Source organism: Nilaparvata lugens, chromosome 5, assembly GCF_014356525.2.
Source record: "Nilaparvata lugens isolate BPH chromosome 5, ASM1435652v1, whole genome shotgun sequence".
NCBI lineage: Eukaryota > Metazoa > Arthropoda > Insecta > Hemiptera > Delphacidae > Nilaparvata > Nilaparvata lugens.
The window spans coordinates 76,442,432-76,460,960 of NC_052508.1; the positions used below are offsets into that span (position 1 = coordinate 76,442,432).

The window sequence follows — 18,529 nt, forward strand, 5'->3', positions numbered from 1 at the left end:
GGCGATATTAGCCAATTACTTTATTTTTAGACCTATTATTATTTCTGTTAGGGCTTTTTATCTACCCAAATTGATACCTTTACACACGCCCCTGGGTTTGAATTCAAAATATTTGAGAATCACAATGTTTTTAATGAAAACCCACCCTTCAAATACACTGATATACACTATACTTTATTTATAAATTATACTCTCCTACTTCTATCACATTTCGCAGTCATATTTGCTGCATCTCCTTTATACCTTTATCAAAAACAATAACAAATTCTCCTCCTCAACACACATAAAAATATCATAAATATAAACTTCTAAACGTACTCCTCCTGACACCATTTACAACACAGTAATTTTTGAATTCGCCGCTTGCAGGGCTGCCAACTTAACTACACACATTTCATAATTCTCATAAATGATTCCTTTTAGACAATAATTTCGATTCATAAACTTCTGGGCTTATATCTTATAGTATTTCTTAGGTCTTAATATAAATAATTTTCTATACATCAGGTACAATACTTTCTTTTGCTAATGGCTCTTTGGTTTTGGTAACTGGTATTCACTTTAAATCTTTTCAGGTAACAAACGTGGCATAATTAAAAGTAATAAATATAAAAACATATAAATAAATATCGACATTAATAAATATAATAAATAACAATAATAAATAACTCTTTGGGTACAGTAATTCTTTTTATAAACATATGTTCAACAGATATTACATTCATTTGATTTGGGGCTTTGGTCAGCTGTTCGCTGTTCTACAATTCATAGTGTTACATGTTACAGCAGAATTTGCTATCGACTTTCATAACTAACCTAACTGCTCAATTTTTTCTCTTAAAAGGTAATTAACAAATTTTAATTTTATTATCCCCGCTTGTGTCCTTTTTTATCTGATGTATATAATTTAATTACACATTTAAAAATTGTTCTTTTCCTTATTGCAGGCTTCTAACGGCTGGAAGGAATTAAAACATTGGATTGTTGCCACGAGGTCCTATACCAATATTAAATTTATTAAGGAAGGTTAGTAATTGGCTTGATAGTGTTGTTTTCCTTTGACTTCTTATCATATTTATTTGAAATTCGACGATATTGCATGTAAAAATCCCGTGGTTTACTTGCATCTTCTTGCATTCTGTTTGTAGATGTTGTAGGCTGGCTAGGTTATCTGCTGTTGATTTGTGAGGCTGTCCTATTGATAATTTTTTCATCATAAATTTAAAGCCCTTGTATCTCGTGTATTCTTTCAAACAATTCCTTACTTCATTTATGATAATTCCTTTAATCCATTCCTTTCCAATCATCTGTACTCTTAACTCATCCTTCCTTTCATTATCATTTAATATTCTTGATCTCGGTTCATTATAATTAGTAGGCTCAAGACAATAAACATTCTTATAATATTAAATTCCAATTATCAATAATAGATTCTTTCAATACCAACAATACAATATTTTCCCTCATATCTACAACACAGTATTTTATTAATATCACAGCCATTACCAACATTAAACACCATAACAAAACATTTATCATCTCTTTAATAGTATTATATCTCATCATATCATATCCAGGTACTTCTACTTTCTTTATATTACTTTTTATTTCTTCCACTCTTCTCAAACACCGTTTATCCATAATTAATCTCCACAAGTAGTCCACTTTATTTTTATCCAGGCATGAATCAGTAGTAGTCATAGTAGTAGCTCCGTTTTTATCCCGTTTCCTTAGCCATTCTTCCGGCCACATCGCTCAATATCTCTCTTGAAGCGTATGTGCCGCGGATGCACGCCGTCGGTCCGCTCCTGTCCTCCTCGGTGTCGGTCCGGTGTTCTCTGGCCCCTTGAAGCGTGCATGCGGCTTCCATCGGCGCGCGCGGTTCCTCCTTCGTCGCTTCTTCCGCCTCCGGGCCTTACAATGCATGCTCCTCTCCCGAATGCCGTCCTCTCCGTCCTGATGTCGGCCGTCCGGTGTCCTCGGGCACCTCCGTCTCCGGGCCTTACGGTGGTCGCTCCTCTTGTCCTGGATGCCGTCCTGCCTGGTGTCATCCTCTTGTTCCTCCATCCTGGGTTCCTTGGGATGCCTTGGTGGTGTCGAATGATGCGCGGGTGCGGTGGCGGTCTCTTGATGTGCGGGCTGCTCTACCTGCGGTGATGGATCGTCGGCGGGTTGCTCTTCAGTGGAGAACAAGAAACTTAATAGAGGTTGATGCCTGCGGCTGGTTTTAATTGCATTTTTGGCGGCGGTTTTTTGTGGTTGGATATTGGGGTTATCATATAGTCCTGATTTATTAGCTGTAGTTTTCTGTGTATCTGGTGGCGGGTCGTTGGGTGTTAGGTTCTGTGTTTTTTGTTGTTTTAATCCTGTTGCATGCGCTATTGTATAAGTTGTACTAATTTGATGAGGTGGTGGTTTATAATTTCTATTATGATTATTCTGAGTGTAATCATTATTTGTATTAAATTGATCATGGCCATCATAATAATTCTTCCGATTTGCTTGTTGTGAATAATGATTTGTTGGGCGATTTTGAAAACTTTTATTGTTCCAGTTACTATTTCGTTTGTGCTCATAGCGGCGTTCAAATTGAGGGGCAGATCGGTAGCGATCATATGATACCGGTTCATATTTTTGGCTGTTATGCGGATTAAATTTTGAATTATGCTGATTTGATGCGTATCTCTGGTCTGAGCGGTGGGTTGATATTGCCATTGCAGACTGTATGCCATATAATGATTAATCAGCTGCTTACAATCAGTAATGGGTTGTGTGGCGAGTGCCATTCTAACTTGATACGGTAGCTTCTTTAAAATAATGCTTGCTAATGCCGATTCATTAATGGGCTCGCTCAATTGAGAATTTTTAAACTGTAGGGCAGTGACGAAAGTGGTACATGCACCGTCTAAGTTAGGGTTGAAATCGCATGATATGATGTCCGCTAGCACGTCCAACTGTTTACTTCTGCTCCAATACTGTTCCAGAAGACAGCGACAAACTCATCCAATGATGTAAACTCATGGGCTCTACTCCGAAAAAACATCAGGGGTTCGCCAATCAATAAATTAGTCAAACGGAGACGCCAAAAATTCCAAGAGGTAGGTGCAAGAGTTTGTACTAATTTTATCTGATCAATGAATGGTTGAGGTTGCAAATGGCGATCAGTGTTATCAAATTTTCCTAGTCCTTGTAATATACTATGTACGTTGAGGTTGTCTGTTTGAATTCCTTGAGGTTGTTGTTGAATATGATTTTCCAATGCTATTATTTTTTCCTGTGTTATCTGCCATTGACTATCATGTGTAATTTTATTTGCGTTTATTTCTTGATTTAGTTGAGTCAGAGTGGATTTCTGAATTAGTAGAGTTCCATTTAAAGCTTTACAGGTTTCAGTGTTTTGATTGATGCTACCTTGCAGTTGGTTCATTTTTGTGGACATATTAATCTGTTTGTTTTGTATTTCTTTAATATTGTTAATATTTTTGTCAACTGTAGTTGTTAAGTTTTGATTGGCAACGGTAATTTGTTTGTGGATTTCTTGGGCAATCGGCCTTAATGTTATTGTTATATCCTGAATAGGTGTAGTGATTTGTGTATTTAAGTTGTCTATCCTTTCATTGAGTTCACATGTAACCGTATCTAACCTTTCCGATAATCCTGCCGTAACTTTATCCTGACTTTCTTTTTGTAGGGTTATCATTGCTTTTAACTCTTCCCTATGACTCTCTACTTTAGTTTCAATATTATCCAACCGTTGTTCTACTGATTTTATAGCGCCTGTGGTCTCTTTCATACCCTGTTCCACTGTTTGTTTATTTTCCTCCTTTACTGTAGCAATCTCTTTTTTAATCTCCTGCATCATACTATCCATTGTTTTTTGTAACATAAGTTGAAAGTGCTACTCGTTTGTTCCATTATTACCTTTTGAAGCGGATCTAGTTCTGTGGTTGAAAATATACTTTGTTTGCCCAGTGTGACTCGGCCTCCGGCGATGCGGGTTCTGCAGACTGCTCCTCGCCCCCTTCAAAGTTGATCTCTACTATCCGTTGATTCAAGGTGTGTCAGCGGCGTCGATTCGAGTGGAGGATAGAGGTTGCAGACCTGGTGGATCGAAGACTATCGACCCGACGCTTCCTGGTTCCCTTTCTCGTGGCGTATTGGCATCTACCGTGGTGGGGTTTGATGTGCTCGGAGTCGACAAAGTGGGATCTGTGCAACCGCCGTACATATATGAAACTTCAGAGTTTGCGGGAGTGTGATTCATTATGTCAAATGTGATAAATGCTAATTAAACAGTGATAAGAATGATAAGCGAAAATGCTTAAAAAAGAGACACAACCGGGACTTACAGTGAACAGTGATGTGTAAAGTGTTTGGATACTCTTACAACCAGGTATTTATACTTAAGTTTTTTACAATGCTCTAGCGCCCTCAATGTTTTGTTGATTTATTCTTGGCTAGTTTACAGGCTGCGACTTATTTTCCAACCGGCTTAAACACCTAATATATTTTTGACTAGAAAGTAATAGCAGTTTAGGCTTATAAAATATAATCTCTCTCTATAAACATGTAATTTTTCACAGTACTAATAGTATAAAATTTTCTTTAAAACATATAATTACTCTCTATTTAAAGCTCTTGTTCCCCAAAAAGTAATACAAATATTCCTTCGCCAGTTTTCCTCACAACTCGTATAAGTTATCTATAATTTTCACTATGGTTATTGACCTAATTTCAAGTAATTATTCAATGAGCTTGGCTCTCATCATCAGTCCCACGTTGGCACGACATGTATTTGTGTCACGTTATTCTTTATATAAAATAACGATTAGCCTCCTGCTTGGCATCAGTCGGTAAAGCATGAGATTTAATATAATTAGGGCGTGGTTTTTCTAATAGTATTCAGTCTTAAAAAATCTTGATAGGCCTAGATATGGGCTTCTCCAATAACTCTTGTAATTCAATAATAATAAATATATATATATATAAATGATACTTATACTAGAGAGATGAGGAATATAAAATAAATTGCACACCATGAAAATTTTACACATATATTGTACAAATAATGCAAAGATCAGTCGAGGCAAAAAATATATATAGAGCGATAAAAAATATAATATAAAAATAGAACAATATTTGAAATCAATAAAAATATCACAGGCTAACTTTATATTCTAGATTTATGGCACGAATCATTACCATGTGCCTTTATCTTGAAATCATATGCAATCTTTGGCATGTAGCTGTGACATGTACTTGCTAATACTTGTCGGCTTGGATAATTCAATCATAAATATGTGCTCTAAGATCAGCTTGATAAATTAGCCACTAATAATCCAAATATCTATATATTAAAATCTCTAGTATTTAGTAGATTTATTTGTATCGAATATATATTTTTATCTCAGGGTGCAAGATTCGGCACCTGACGGAATAGGTAGAGCCATTCATCTAGTGAATTAGAACTATGATAAATTATCGCAAATTGTATTGCAAAAAATTAAATATTGATGCATACGTTTGATAGCCTAGATTTCGTACTTCTTTGATTAACAGAAATTTCTAAAATATTGATCTATATATTTTTCTTTCAATTAGATACCTTTAATACTAATTTTTACTTGCGCAAGTATTACTCTTATTAATTCTCAATTTATAATAACCCTTTCGGCGAGCTAGCTTTGATCATCAGATTATTTCGAAGCACTAGGGCGCCCATCACTAAATTCAAATTTAATCACTCACGTGTCGAAAATCTTCTTGTAAGCCGCCGATGTCGATCCAACTCCATGCGGTCCGGGAATATGGTAGCCGGAATCGTCTCCTCCAGGGGTTTATAAATTTAATAAAAATGAAAAATGACTTCTGCTTCACAATAGCATCACGAAATCTTTTAAGAAATTTAATAATTTACTTTAACTTTACTTTTACAAAATTATTAATAAGGTACTTCGCTCTAAAATATTTGGGGTCCTCTTATGGTGGCATCTGGCTGGCGAGTCTCCTGGCGAGTGCTGGTTCTTCCTTCTCAAGTTTTACAGATCCTCTTTCCGACTTTCAATTAGCATAAAATTTAAATATCTCAATCCTCCGCCATTAATTCAAATAGATCTTACAAAGAATGCCAAAATATTGCTTAGATTATATGATTAATAATTTCTTTGCATTCGAGCCATATTGATAACATAGATTACACAAATTTTTACACGAAATCTACTACAATTATATAAATATATATAAATATTTTTGAATCGGCCTACAGTTGCCGCCTATTAACTGCCGTTTTACTATTGGTGCATGCAAATTTTATTAGGTATTCATGCGCCTGGTAACTCTTATTTCCTGAATACATTAAATTATTTTTATTTGGTTTTTTATTTATGCTCTTTGCATGCTAGTTAATATTATATACATTAATATTAATTCCATGCTAACTAATAATTAGCCACGTGGACGGGTGTTTTCTCACATTGCACACCGTCTGATTGCAATAAAGCTCTGCCAAGGGGTTTTGGTCAGATTCTACGTTCTTCGGTTTGATCGATCTCTAGGTCACCGATCTGTGAATACATCTATCTAACCTCAATCTTCAAATATTTTATAAATAATATATTTATGAGTAGTAAACTTTCTTCAAATCCTTTTAAGTTCTTGTACCATTTAGCCAGAACAAGCTGATGCTATCTTATCTTGATTATTATCTGCTTGGCGATATTAGCCAATTACTTTATTTTTAGACCTATTATTATTTCTGTTAGGGCTTTTTATCTACCCAAATTTGATACCTTTACAAAGATAACGATAAAAATCAAGATGATACAAATGCAGGATCAAGCCTTAGTGATCACGCAGAGCCTGAGAACAATCAAGAAAATTATCATGAAAATCAAGATGAAACAATACAGGATTCCCCCTCAGTGATGAGAAGAGCCTCCTGATGGCACCCTGCGAAGATCTTATAGAGAGCGCAAAATGCCTTCTTATTTGAAAGACTATTCATTGAATTCCTAAAGACGGGAAGAATGTGATGATATTGAATCATCATATGACTAGTGTTTTCTTCTTATGTTTCTGTTATCAGATGTTGAACTATTTATTCTAATTTTGAATCAGTTATGAATTCATTACTGATCAATAAAGCCTAGAATGCAGAGGTTTTTCATTACAATCTGGTATTGTATGAGTGGAACAACTCTCCTGTATTGAACCTATCTTTATTCCTATCATAAAACAAAGAGCCTCTAAAATATATACACCTGGTAGTGGAAGAATCTTTAACTCTTTGAAATAATCTCTACAACTTACTCTAATAGATTCACCCACCATCACTCTAACTGCCCACTTTTGAATCCTAAGTATATGTATTGCATGAGTTGAATTATGAATAGTGGACGTATGAGTAAAGAATAAATGAGTAGGTAAATTTCATTCTGGCTTACTGTATAATGTGTAAAAAGTTGAAATGAAAATTTCTAAATGAGTAGGGTAATTGAATGTTGAGTTCTCGGTACAGTAACTCCAAAAAGCTCTAGTTTCTTACTGTCAACAGAACCTTGAATAAATTTGGGCTACCCTTAATTTATACAATTCAATATTTAATAAGATTTTCTATTCTTTAATAGATACATCGAGACTAACCTTCAATTTTTATGATTATTAAAGAGATTATAAATGACTTACCAAAATAGTTTTTGATTTCGTTGTTTACAACAGCGCTGGGTGCTTCATCAGCTATTAGTTTTGAAAGTCCAAGAATTCCCATGATAATTTGGTAAGAAGTGACAGTTTAAAAATTTAAATTGATGTTTCAGGGAATAAAATATCTCAAATCAATGCAAAAATAAAATTTCAATCAGATAACCTTAAAAATTACGACTGACTAAACTACCGTACAATTTGGCGGTAATTCGGGATGCCGCCAAAGTGGGTCGACAACATGGTGATTTAGTCAAGTCGACTATCGATCGATAGTTAACGCAATCGATAACAATTTAATTGGATAACGAAAATTATATTGAAGTTCTGTATTGTATTTTGAATATTTCAAAACATTAATAATAATTATACAAACACATCTTGAACGTTATTGATAAAACAGTCTGGAATTAGTTACATTTTTTTTATCTGAGCTACATATCGCTACATATCATAGCCCACATATCGAGTGTCGAATGGAAATATCATAGGTAAGAGAATCGATATGTATCGATATATATAAAATGTCCCACAAATAGTGTAACAGCCGAAGACCTTAGATTCAACATGATATTTGCAACAAAAATGTACAGTAAAATTTTCTTACATCGACCTTAGTTTTCAAAATATGTAGATTTTTCGATATTTTTTAAAAACGTCAATAACTAGAATACTATCAGTCAAAATCGAATTCTAAAGGCCATTCCACACAGCACGTGGCGTGCGTGGCTGGACGCACGCCACGCCAGCCATATGCCAATTCACACCGCCACGTTTCCCGTCAGTATGCAGGAAGATGTCAACTCCGACGGTCCCGTGGTGTGAATCTGGATTTTCTTATGGCTTACCTTGGTTTGATGACTCCAACAGCAGCAGTAGTAATGATAATGAGCTGGTTTTATTGTATTCGGTGACAGCACGGGACCAGTAGGTACATCCAATCAATAAAAAAAGGAAGACCTATGGCGAATTCCATCATTTAATGCGCGACCCTGAGGCTGACAATGATAGTATATGTCTAGTATACGTTCTGCACATGCTCGGACCAAAACGTGGCCGGACACGTTTGAAAAGATCGCTCAGAGAGCGAACGGTAGCCACGCGTGGCTAGTATAGCAAGCGTTGCCGTGGCTGCTATGTGAATTGCTTTATTTGATTAGCTGGGAAGCGATGTTTTGAAAAGTAGCTAGCGTGCGTCCAGCCACGCACGCCACATGCCAATTCACACCGCCACAACTGTTGCGATGCTATACCGGCCACGTTTCCCGTCAGTATGCAGGAAGATGTCAACTCCGACGGTCCCGTGGTGTGAATCTGGATTTTCTTGTGGCTTACCTTGGTTTAATGACTCCAACAGCAGCAGTAGTAATGATAATGAGCTGGTTTTATTGTATTCGGTGACAGCACGGGACCAGTGGGTACATCCAATCAATAAAAAAAGGAAGACCTATGGCGAATTCCATCATTTAATGCGCGACCTTGAGGCTGACAATGATAGTATACGTTCTATACGATAGTATACGTTCTGCGCATGCTCGGACAGAAACGTGGCTGGACACGTTAGAAAAGATCGCTCAGAGAGCGAACGGTAGCCACGCGTGGCTAGTATAGCAAGCGTTGCTGCGTGGCCGTGCTGCTATGTGAATTGCTTCATTTGATTAGCTGGGAAGCGATGTTTTGAAAAGTAGCTAGCGTGCGTCCAGCCACGCACGCCACGTGCTGTGTGGAATGGCCTTAAGGGTATGGTTAGAAAGAGGAAGAAATTTACAATAAGATTCATACAATTTGTCCTTAGTTTGAAGTTTTTGAACTTTTTATGAGCGTTCAAACTGTTTGAAATTAACCTTTGAATTTGAAAAATTCAAAAACGTTAAACAAAGGAAGAAATTAAATGAATATTGTTAGAACTTTTTTCCTCTTTCCAGACATATCTTTAAAATTGGATTTTGACTGATAGTTTCCCAGTTATTGAGGTTTTTAAAAATATCGAAAAATCGTTATATCTTGAAAACTAAGGTCGATATAAGAAAATTTGTATACATTTTTTTTATTACAAATTCCATGTAGATTTGTATCTACAAATCTACAAATTCAGCTGTTACACTTTTTTGGGACACTCTATATTTATATACTTATATACATCAATAGAGATTGAAGTATATAACTCAAACAAGCCGTCTAGTGTTGTAATATAATTATGTAATAATAAAGGTTTCACTTTTAGTTATTACAGGTGTAATAACCGACAACCTGTCACTTCAGTACTTTGTTATCAACTCTCATTGAGTAACTATTTCGAGAGAATTATTTCCTAAAGAATTCTACAAAGTCTATACAGTATTTATAAGATATTTGGATTTTTGTTTGATAATAATTACAACAAATATAGTTATATATTTTGCATATATGAAACATAAATTGTACAAAATACAATGCGGTCTACTTTGTTAAAATGTCTGAGGCTTCATCACACCTACATTATAGTGACAAATAAATTATTGGATCGAGTTCTCGACTCGCTACCTAGTTTTCAAGTCAAGTGTTTGTTAATTTGACTTTGTGTGGTTATTTGAAGTTATTTAGGTTAAATAGTAGAAGAAAAATGATGATTTTCAATTTTTATCCACTGTATTATCTTGCAATGTTTTTCATATATTAGGGTTGTTGCAAAGGTTCATCAGTGAAACGCTTGAAAACAGGTTGAATTTCGAATCAGGTTTTCGCTGACTAGAAAAAATATATGCAAGTACAATAATACTCAGTCAATAGCGAGTCGTGATTTCAATCCAATATTTATTTGTCCAACTTGGTCACTAAAAATAATGTTGGTGGGGTCCAAACGGTAGATCCTGAAGTAACTTGAATGGAATATTTCTGCAAATATATATCTTCTTCTCAACTGAAACAAAAAAGTTGGAAAAACGTGGTTATAATTTTATAAACATAATAGTTATCTTAATTTTCCAAAATTGCTCAAAATCATCTTATTCAAAAAAATAATCCACAATTTAATAAGAAGAAAACACAGTTGGTTTAAGCTATTTCCAGAAAAATGTAATCTAAATAATCGAAGTTCCATCTACCTGTTTACCCTGTTGTCAATATTTGCAGTAGCAGAGGTCTTCGGGGTGATGTGCAGAATTTAATTTGGATTTTCATTCAATAATAATTCAAAATAATTATAATCAAGCCAAAAACATTGTAGCCTTCATGTAATATAAATTAACAAACCCTATTTCAGACAGTCTAGCTGAGTTTCAAATATAACAATAATGTATCATTAAACCAAAAACAGTAGCCTTCAAGTAATATAAATTAAAAAAAACCTATAATTCAAAAAAGTTTATCTAAGATTCAATTAAAAAAAGGTTCTGATTCTCGAAAGCTGCATTGTTCTATAGTGGAGTCCACGTTATAATGGCAGTGAAGGAAGATAGGAGAACAACGTTGCCGATCCTCTGTCTTGTCATTGCCTTCTATAGACGGTAGCTGATACAGGTTAATTGATGTAATATAAACTGTTCATTCTCGTTTAAAATAATCATTTATATTTTATTAAGCAAGAAATTATATTTTTCAATAATTTTATAATGAATTTTCATAATTAAGATGAAATATTTTGTTAATTATTAATTCTACATTGTTAAAAGACGATCTGGCAACAGAGCAATGCGAGAAAGAGATAGCGCTATTCGCTTTGTTGGATGATAGACAAGGATAGCAATACCATTGCCGGTTACAGAGCTCGACCGACCGTCAGTGCGTACATCAGTCACGTTTGTCTTTTCCATTGATTGTATTCCATGTATCCGTACAGAGCAGGACTGACGGCACGCATGCGCACGGTGAGGACCATGCGTTTTACACTGCGTACGAAGACCATCGGTCGAGCTCGTGCGCATCCGTTCCATCGGCCGACTGACGCGCTATTGAAACAAATAGAAGCTTTCAGAGCTGTACTGATCAGTAGCCCGATCACAACATAACCAATGTGCTGACACCTCTGCCCGACAATCAGCTGATATTGAATTGAATAGCATAATGAATGAATTCAATTAATAGTGTCATATTTGAATTCGGAGTTTTTCTATGCATTTCTTCAATCATTTCTAATTTTTTTATTGGAAAAATAATATATTATTAATATTATCTACATTTATTTGATCCGTAGCTTACAGTGACTGCAAGTATTCCCAATGGTGATACAAGCTCGAAATAACTCATCAAAATTTCTTATGGGCATTCTGTAGTAGTTGAAAAATGTATCTTCATCCCCAAGCAATGATCTATATAATGGTAATTCCCTTTGAAATGCTCTTTGGGCGACCATCGGGTGACCTTGATATCTACGTCTTTTAATCTTTCGTTTACGAAAATAATAAGCTGCAATTAAACAATCTGTAAAGGGGTCCATTTTGTGAGTCTGAAAAACTGAAGTATGGATGCGTATGGTCAGGATGGTGCATACGCACAGACGGTCGGTCGAGATCTGAATGTGTAAAACTGATTAATGGATGCCTATGGTCAGGATGGTACATACGCACTGACGGTCGGTCAAGCTCTGTAACCGGCCTAAACAAACACTGCCATTATAACGTGGACCTGTCTATAGTAAATACCCTTGGAACTTACCATTAGCCTCTACCGAACTGTTTGGTTTTGAGAACAGGTGGCAGCTTGTTGAGAGCTGAAGTCGATGCTATCTCCACTGACAACATCTCCTCCTCGTCAAAGCCCCCGAAGTATAGTACATTCTGTAATACACAAATGGATCATGTCAAATACAAGTGTAAATCTCCCAAATTTGGCGAGCTTTTTCTCTCACAATAAAACGGGAATGATTGAGTGGTTTTTGTCCTAATGTAAGATTCACTTAGGCTCAACTCACACTTACGCGACTCAAGTTGAGAAGAGACTCGACTCTGGTCGAGAGCATGTGTTTTCAAATGGTGACGTCGTGGAGACTAGAATCATAGATGATCAATAGCGTAAGTAGATATCCCATGGTATAGGGCGTTTATGTCGCAACTTATACTGTTATCTCAATCCGATTACTGTCGATTATTGTCGATTTTTACTGTTTTGTTGGGGTAAGAGTGTATGAACGGCACAATATGAGAGACTACCAGCGTCATAAAGCTTTACAGGAAAGAACTACGTGGACTATCAGCTTGAGATAACAGTAAAAGTTGCGAATTGAACGCCCTATACCATGGGCGTTTACTGTTTTGTTGGGGTAAGAGTGTATGAACGGCACAATATGAGAGATTACCAGCGTCATAAAGCTTTACAGGAAAGAACTACGTGGACTATCAGCTTGAGATAACAGTAAAAGTTGCGACATGAACGCCCTATACCATGGGATATCTACTTATGCTATTGTTTCTATGGTTTAATCGACTGGTCTTAGTGTCACCATTTGGAAACACATGCTCTCGACTAGAGTCGAGTCTCTTCTCGTCCGGAGTCGCGTAAATGTGAATTGAGCCTTATGTGACTCAAGTCAATAAGAGACTGAGTCGAGGCTGTCTCTTCTCGACGCAGCATGTGTTTTCAAATGGCGACACTCAGACCAGTCGACTCAAGTCTCCGCGACCTCACGACTGTGAGACATGTTGGTCGAGCCTCGACTTGAGTTATATCGTACCGTGCATTTTTAATGTAATTGAGGTTATGTTTGATGAAAGTGATGTTTTATCACTAGTGTATTCTTATAAAACTTTAAAGTGAAAAACACTCACATTCTTTGGTGTGGCGACGCGTTTACCCCTGTGATGTTTCATCATTTTAGATGATACAATAATAGGAATTAGATAAGATAGTATATTCATTATAATTATTATAAAATGTGTTACATGCTAAGTAGTGACAAATTTGATCTTATATTTTTAATAAAGTAAGGTTAGAAAATGGAGTAGCATGGAACTGAAGTAGTGACAATGAGCAAGAAAGTCGTTAGAAAGTTGATTAAAAACCCTCATTTCTCTCAAATGGGATAAGAACAAAAAAATATTGAAAAGTTTCCGCTTGATTCATCATGATTTGAATTTTCTTCTATTTCAATTCATCGAATTTAAAAGTAAGTCCCTAAATGGAAGGTACAGTATAAAAGAGTAACATGCTCTAAACCTTCTTTAGTGAGGTCCACGTTATAATGGCAGTGGAGAAAGATAGGAGAAAAACGTTGCGAACCTCTGTCTTATCAATGCCTTCTATAGAAGATAGCGGATACATGTTTATTGATGTAATATTTATTAACTGGTCATTCTCGTTTAAAACAATCAATTATATTTTATTAAGCAATAAATATATATTATATAATTTAATAATTTTCTTAATAATTTCACAATGAATTTGCATAATTAAGATGAAATATTTTGTTCATTATTAATCCTACATTGTTAAAAGACGATCTGGCAGCAGAGCAAAGCGAGAAAGAGATAGCGCTATCCGCTTTGTTGAATGAAAGACAATGATAGCAATACCATTACTAATCAAACACTGCCATTATAACGTGGACCTCACTATAGCTTTTTAGAGTAAAGTGAGTTTACTACAATGAACTATGAATTAATTAGCCTTACATTTTGAAATTCCCCTTTGTCAAATATTTATTGCTAACTCTATGTTTTTGAAAACCAAGTGAAAGTTATCTCTGACAATAATTTATACTTGGAAATAGGATCAAGAATAAGGTGCTTTGAAATGCTACGGCCATTGCATTACAGTCATTGAAGAGAATAAATTGTAATAACATTTTACAAATATTTATTATTATTCTGTAACACAATGAATTGAATAGAAATTAGGACTTGAACCAACCTCATATTTCCTGAAAACATTCAGTCCCCTTGTTTTAGACAAATTCTTGGTAAGATCCATTTGCTTCTTTGTCAAAATAAATTCTCTTGCATTCTCAAAACGATAGTTGGGCCCGTTAAGACGTTTCTGAAAATAAATAAAGACAATTTTATTTTTATGAGCCGTTAGCATATGGCTTGGATTGTGAAAAGTCCCTTAGGAAGTTCTACTTTTCCAACGACATAACTACTATCTCCCATGAGGGAAAACTGTAATAGTAGTTATTTATGACCCATCAACACATCCAGTCCAGTTCACGCACAGAAAAATTTAATGATAAAAGCTGAGAGAAGAGAGTATTCATCCGAAATTGCTTTTCTTGTGATAGTACATGTCATTGAATTTAGTACCTGTTGAAAAGCCTTGTACAAACTAAAAAATCTGGTGTGGCGCACTCACACAACTTTCCTTGCCGTTAAGAAAATTGATCACCTGACGCTAGTGTTCACGCGCATCTCAAGTCTACTATTCAAAGATATGAGCCAGCTAGTGACAGGACAATAACGCTGGAGACACACGAAGTCTGCTATCTCTTCATAGTGAATGATTTAATAGAATCAACTATGAATTAATTAGCCTTACATTTTGAAATTCCCCTTTGTCAAATCTAACTCTTGTTTTTTGCTAACTCTATGTTTTTGAAAACCAAGTGAAAGTTATCTCTGACAATAATTTATACTTGGAAATAGGATCAAGAATAAGGTGCTTTGAAATGCTACGGCCATTGCATTACAGTCATTGAAGAGAATAAATTGTAATAACATTTCACATATATTTATTATTATTCTGTAACACAATGAATTGAATAGAAATTAGGACTTAAACCAACCTCATATTTCCTGAAAACATTCAGTCCCCTTGTTTTAGACAAATTCTTGGTAAGATCCATTTGCTTCTTTGTCAAAATAAATTCTCTTGCATTCTCAAAACGATAGTTGGGCCCGTTAAGACGTTTCTGAAAATAAATAAAGACAATTTTATTTTTATGAGCCGTTAGCATATGGCTTGGATTGTGAAGAGTCCCTTAGGAAGTTCTACTTTTCCAACGACATAACTACTATCTCCCATGAGGGAAAACTGTAATATTAGTTATTTATGACCCATCAACACATCCAGTCCAGTTCACGCAGAGAAAAATTTAATGATAAAAGCTGAGAGAAGAGAGTATTCATCCGAAATTGCTTTTCTTGTGATAGTACATGTCATTGAATTTAGTACCTGTTGAAAAGCCTTGTACAAACTAAAAAATCTGGTGTGGCGCACTCACACAACTTTCCTTGCCGTTAAGAAAATTGATCACCTGACGCTAGTGTTCACGCGCATCTCAAGTCTACTATTCAAAGATATGAGCCAGCTAGTGACAGGACAATAACGCTGGAGACACACGAAGTCTGCTATCTCTTCATAGTGAATGATTTAATAGAATCAACAGTTGCCAACAGTTTGCAATTGAATAATCTTTTTTTCTCGAATTTCGAACTTATTTTCAATTTTAGGTGAAAATGTTACTGAACATTTATTGTAGAGATTTTCATGCTCAATCTTTTCCACTTAAAATTTTTTGTTTAAATTGTATCTGAAGCCTGATAATTGGGAATCTAAAATCAAACTTTGCATAGATGGGGCGGCGCTCCTCAAATTTTTAGAAATATGGGACTTGTGGCAGTTGATTGAGCTTATCAATGACTATTTAAGGTATAAATTTGATCAAAATCGTTGGAGCCGTTTTCGAGAAAATTGCGAAAAACCCTGTTTTTGACAACATTTTCGCCATTTTAGCCGCCATCTTGAATTGCATTTGATCGAAATGTTCGTGTCGGATCCTTATATTGTAAGGACCTTAATTTCCAAATTTCAAGTCATTCCGTTAATTGGGAGATGAGATATCGTGTACACAGAATCACATAAACTCATACACACACACACAGACCAATACCCAAAAACCACTTTTTTGGACTCAGGGGACCTTGAAACGTATAGAAATTTAGAAATTGGGGTACCTCAATTTTTTTCGGAAAGCAATACTTTCTTTACCTATGGTAATAGGGCAGGGAAAATAAAAATACAGGGTGACTAACGGGAAACTGATTTTTTCAAATAACCAATAGCCTACAACATAAATTAACAAGAAAGGCATGTTTCACAATCAAGGAGTGGCATTCAAGATTCATATCAAGGAAGACAATATCAAAGAAAACGCTAGCAAAAACCGAAAGCATCATTGTGTGACTGCGGCAATTTGAAGGAAGGAGTTTGACCCTTGATCCGCACACAACAATGTCATGTCATTTGAATATCAGTCGTGATTCTGTGAGCATTTTATCAGGGCTTTTTATTTTAAATTTCAAAAAATAATATGAAATAATCTTACTTTGTCAAAACCATGCTATAATGTAAATATGTAATCTATATGTAATGTAATTTATTCATAATGTAATCTATTATGCATGGATGAGGAAGGATGAATTTACAGTGAATAATAACGTTTCTATGTATAACCTGAGAGTTACATCTCATAACATTTATAATATCAACTATTCAGATTTGACAATAGTGCGAAGACAATTGGGGTATCTTAGCTCAAAAATAATAAATATCATGCCAAATGCATTGTCAGAATATCTTTCTAATAGGGGCAGACAGAGGATGGAACAGATAAATAAGTGGGTGATACAAAAATTTTTCTTCGACATCAGTCAAATATTATAATTAATAGTAATTTATTGTTAACTTCGATTTTTGTAGCTTTGATTATTAGTAAATAAATTTTATATTGTCTAAACAGCTGATACTCTCACTCAGCGGTCAGGTTTTGCCCTTGCTGGGTGGTGCCATGTAATTTTAATTTATTTGTAAAATAGCATAATATTATAATCTAGAATATTTCTTTTGTAAGTTTTTTTATTTTGTATTTTGTTTTTATGGGCAATAAAAATGTTAAAAAAAAATTAAATTTGTTCACCTTTTTTGAAAAACAACAGTTTCAACTCTGTATAAGACTGATTCACAAAAAATGAGGGTGAGTTGAATAGTTTTTAAATACATAAATACAGTCTGAGTCAGCAAACTAAAAAAATAAAAAATAATTTAACATTCGGAGCAGCAAAAAAATGAACTTATATTTAATAATATTTTGTAATATTTACGATGATACCATAATTTGTGCACCACTTAAAGGTGCGTACAGACTTTCGCTCTGCTCCGCAACCGAACGTCACTCCAGCAGAGCGTTTGATGATCGACCGGGGAACAACAGTGGTTCGACCGGGGAACGCGAGAAGATCTAACATCTTCCGTAACGTTCATGATGGGTGCGACTGCCGAGCGGAGGCGGAGCTACTGCAGTACGATGGAGGAACGAGGGCGGTACGAGGGAGGAGCGTGCTCGGTGCGGGTTGGATGCGCGAATATGTGTACGCAGCTTTAGGTTCAATACTACAAAAACTGTCAAACTTCTGTACAGTACTCACATGATATGGTTTGTGGGCGCGTTTTGAACAAAGATGTTCGTCTTCAACGCTTTGACTGTAACAGCAATTCTGCTATAGAGAGGTCCACGTTATAATGACAGTGAAGAAAGATAGGAGAAAAACGTTGCCGATCCTCTGTCTTGTCAATGCATTCTATAGACTATAGCTGTAATATTAACTGGTCATTCTCGTTTAAAATAATCAATTATATTTTATTAGGCAAGAAATTATATTTTTCAATAATGAATTTTCATAATCAAGATAAAATATTGTGTTAATTAATTATCAATTCTACATTGTTAAAAGACGATCTGACAACAGAGCAAAACGAGAAAGAGATAGCGATATCCGCTTTGTTGAATGATAGACAAGGATAGCAATAACCCATTGCTAATCAAACACTGCCATTATAACGTGGACCCATTAGCACTGGATGACATTTCTTCAAGTGTAGACCAGGGACATTCTCCTGCAGTAGTTAAAGCAAAAACTATTGTACA

The 18,529-nt window shown here is 35.3% G+C and overlaps 2 protein-coding genes across 4 annotated transcripts in view; both read right to left on the minus strand.

Annotated features, from left to right (window-relative positions):
• The window catches only part of LOC111046965 (flap endonuclease 1), a 49,461-nt gene extending 41,529 nt beyond the window's left edge, over positions 1-7,932 (minus strand). For both annotated transcript variants that reach the window (XM_039429309.1, XM_039429308.1), the window contains exon 1: positions 7,684-7,932. In XM_039429309.1, the coding sequence (XP_039285243.1) occupies positions 7,684-7,765 (82 nt within the window). In that variant the 5' untranslated portion in view covers positions 7,766-7,932. The remainder of the gene's footprint in view (positions 1-7,683) is intronic.
• A 2,150-nt stretch (positions 7,933-10,082) lies between these two features.
• The window catches only part of LOC111046964 (U3 small nucleolar RNA-associated protein 4 homolog), a 50,352-nt gene continuing 41,905 nt past the window's right edge, over positions 10,083-18,529 (minus strand). For both annotated transcript variants that reach the window (XM_039429310.1, XM_039429311.1), the window contains exons 16-18: positions 15,389-15,514; positions 12,331-12,452; positions 10,083-10,597 (exon numbers count right to left, since the gene is read on the minus strand). In XM_039429310.1, the coding sequence (XP_039285244.1) occupies positions 12,333-12,452; positions 15,389-15,514 (246 nt within the window). In that variant the 3' untranslated portion in view covers positions 10,083-10,597; positions 12,331-12,332. The remainder of the gene's footprint in view (positions 10,598-12,330; positions 12,453-15,388; positions 15,515-18,529) is intronic.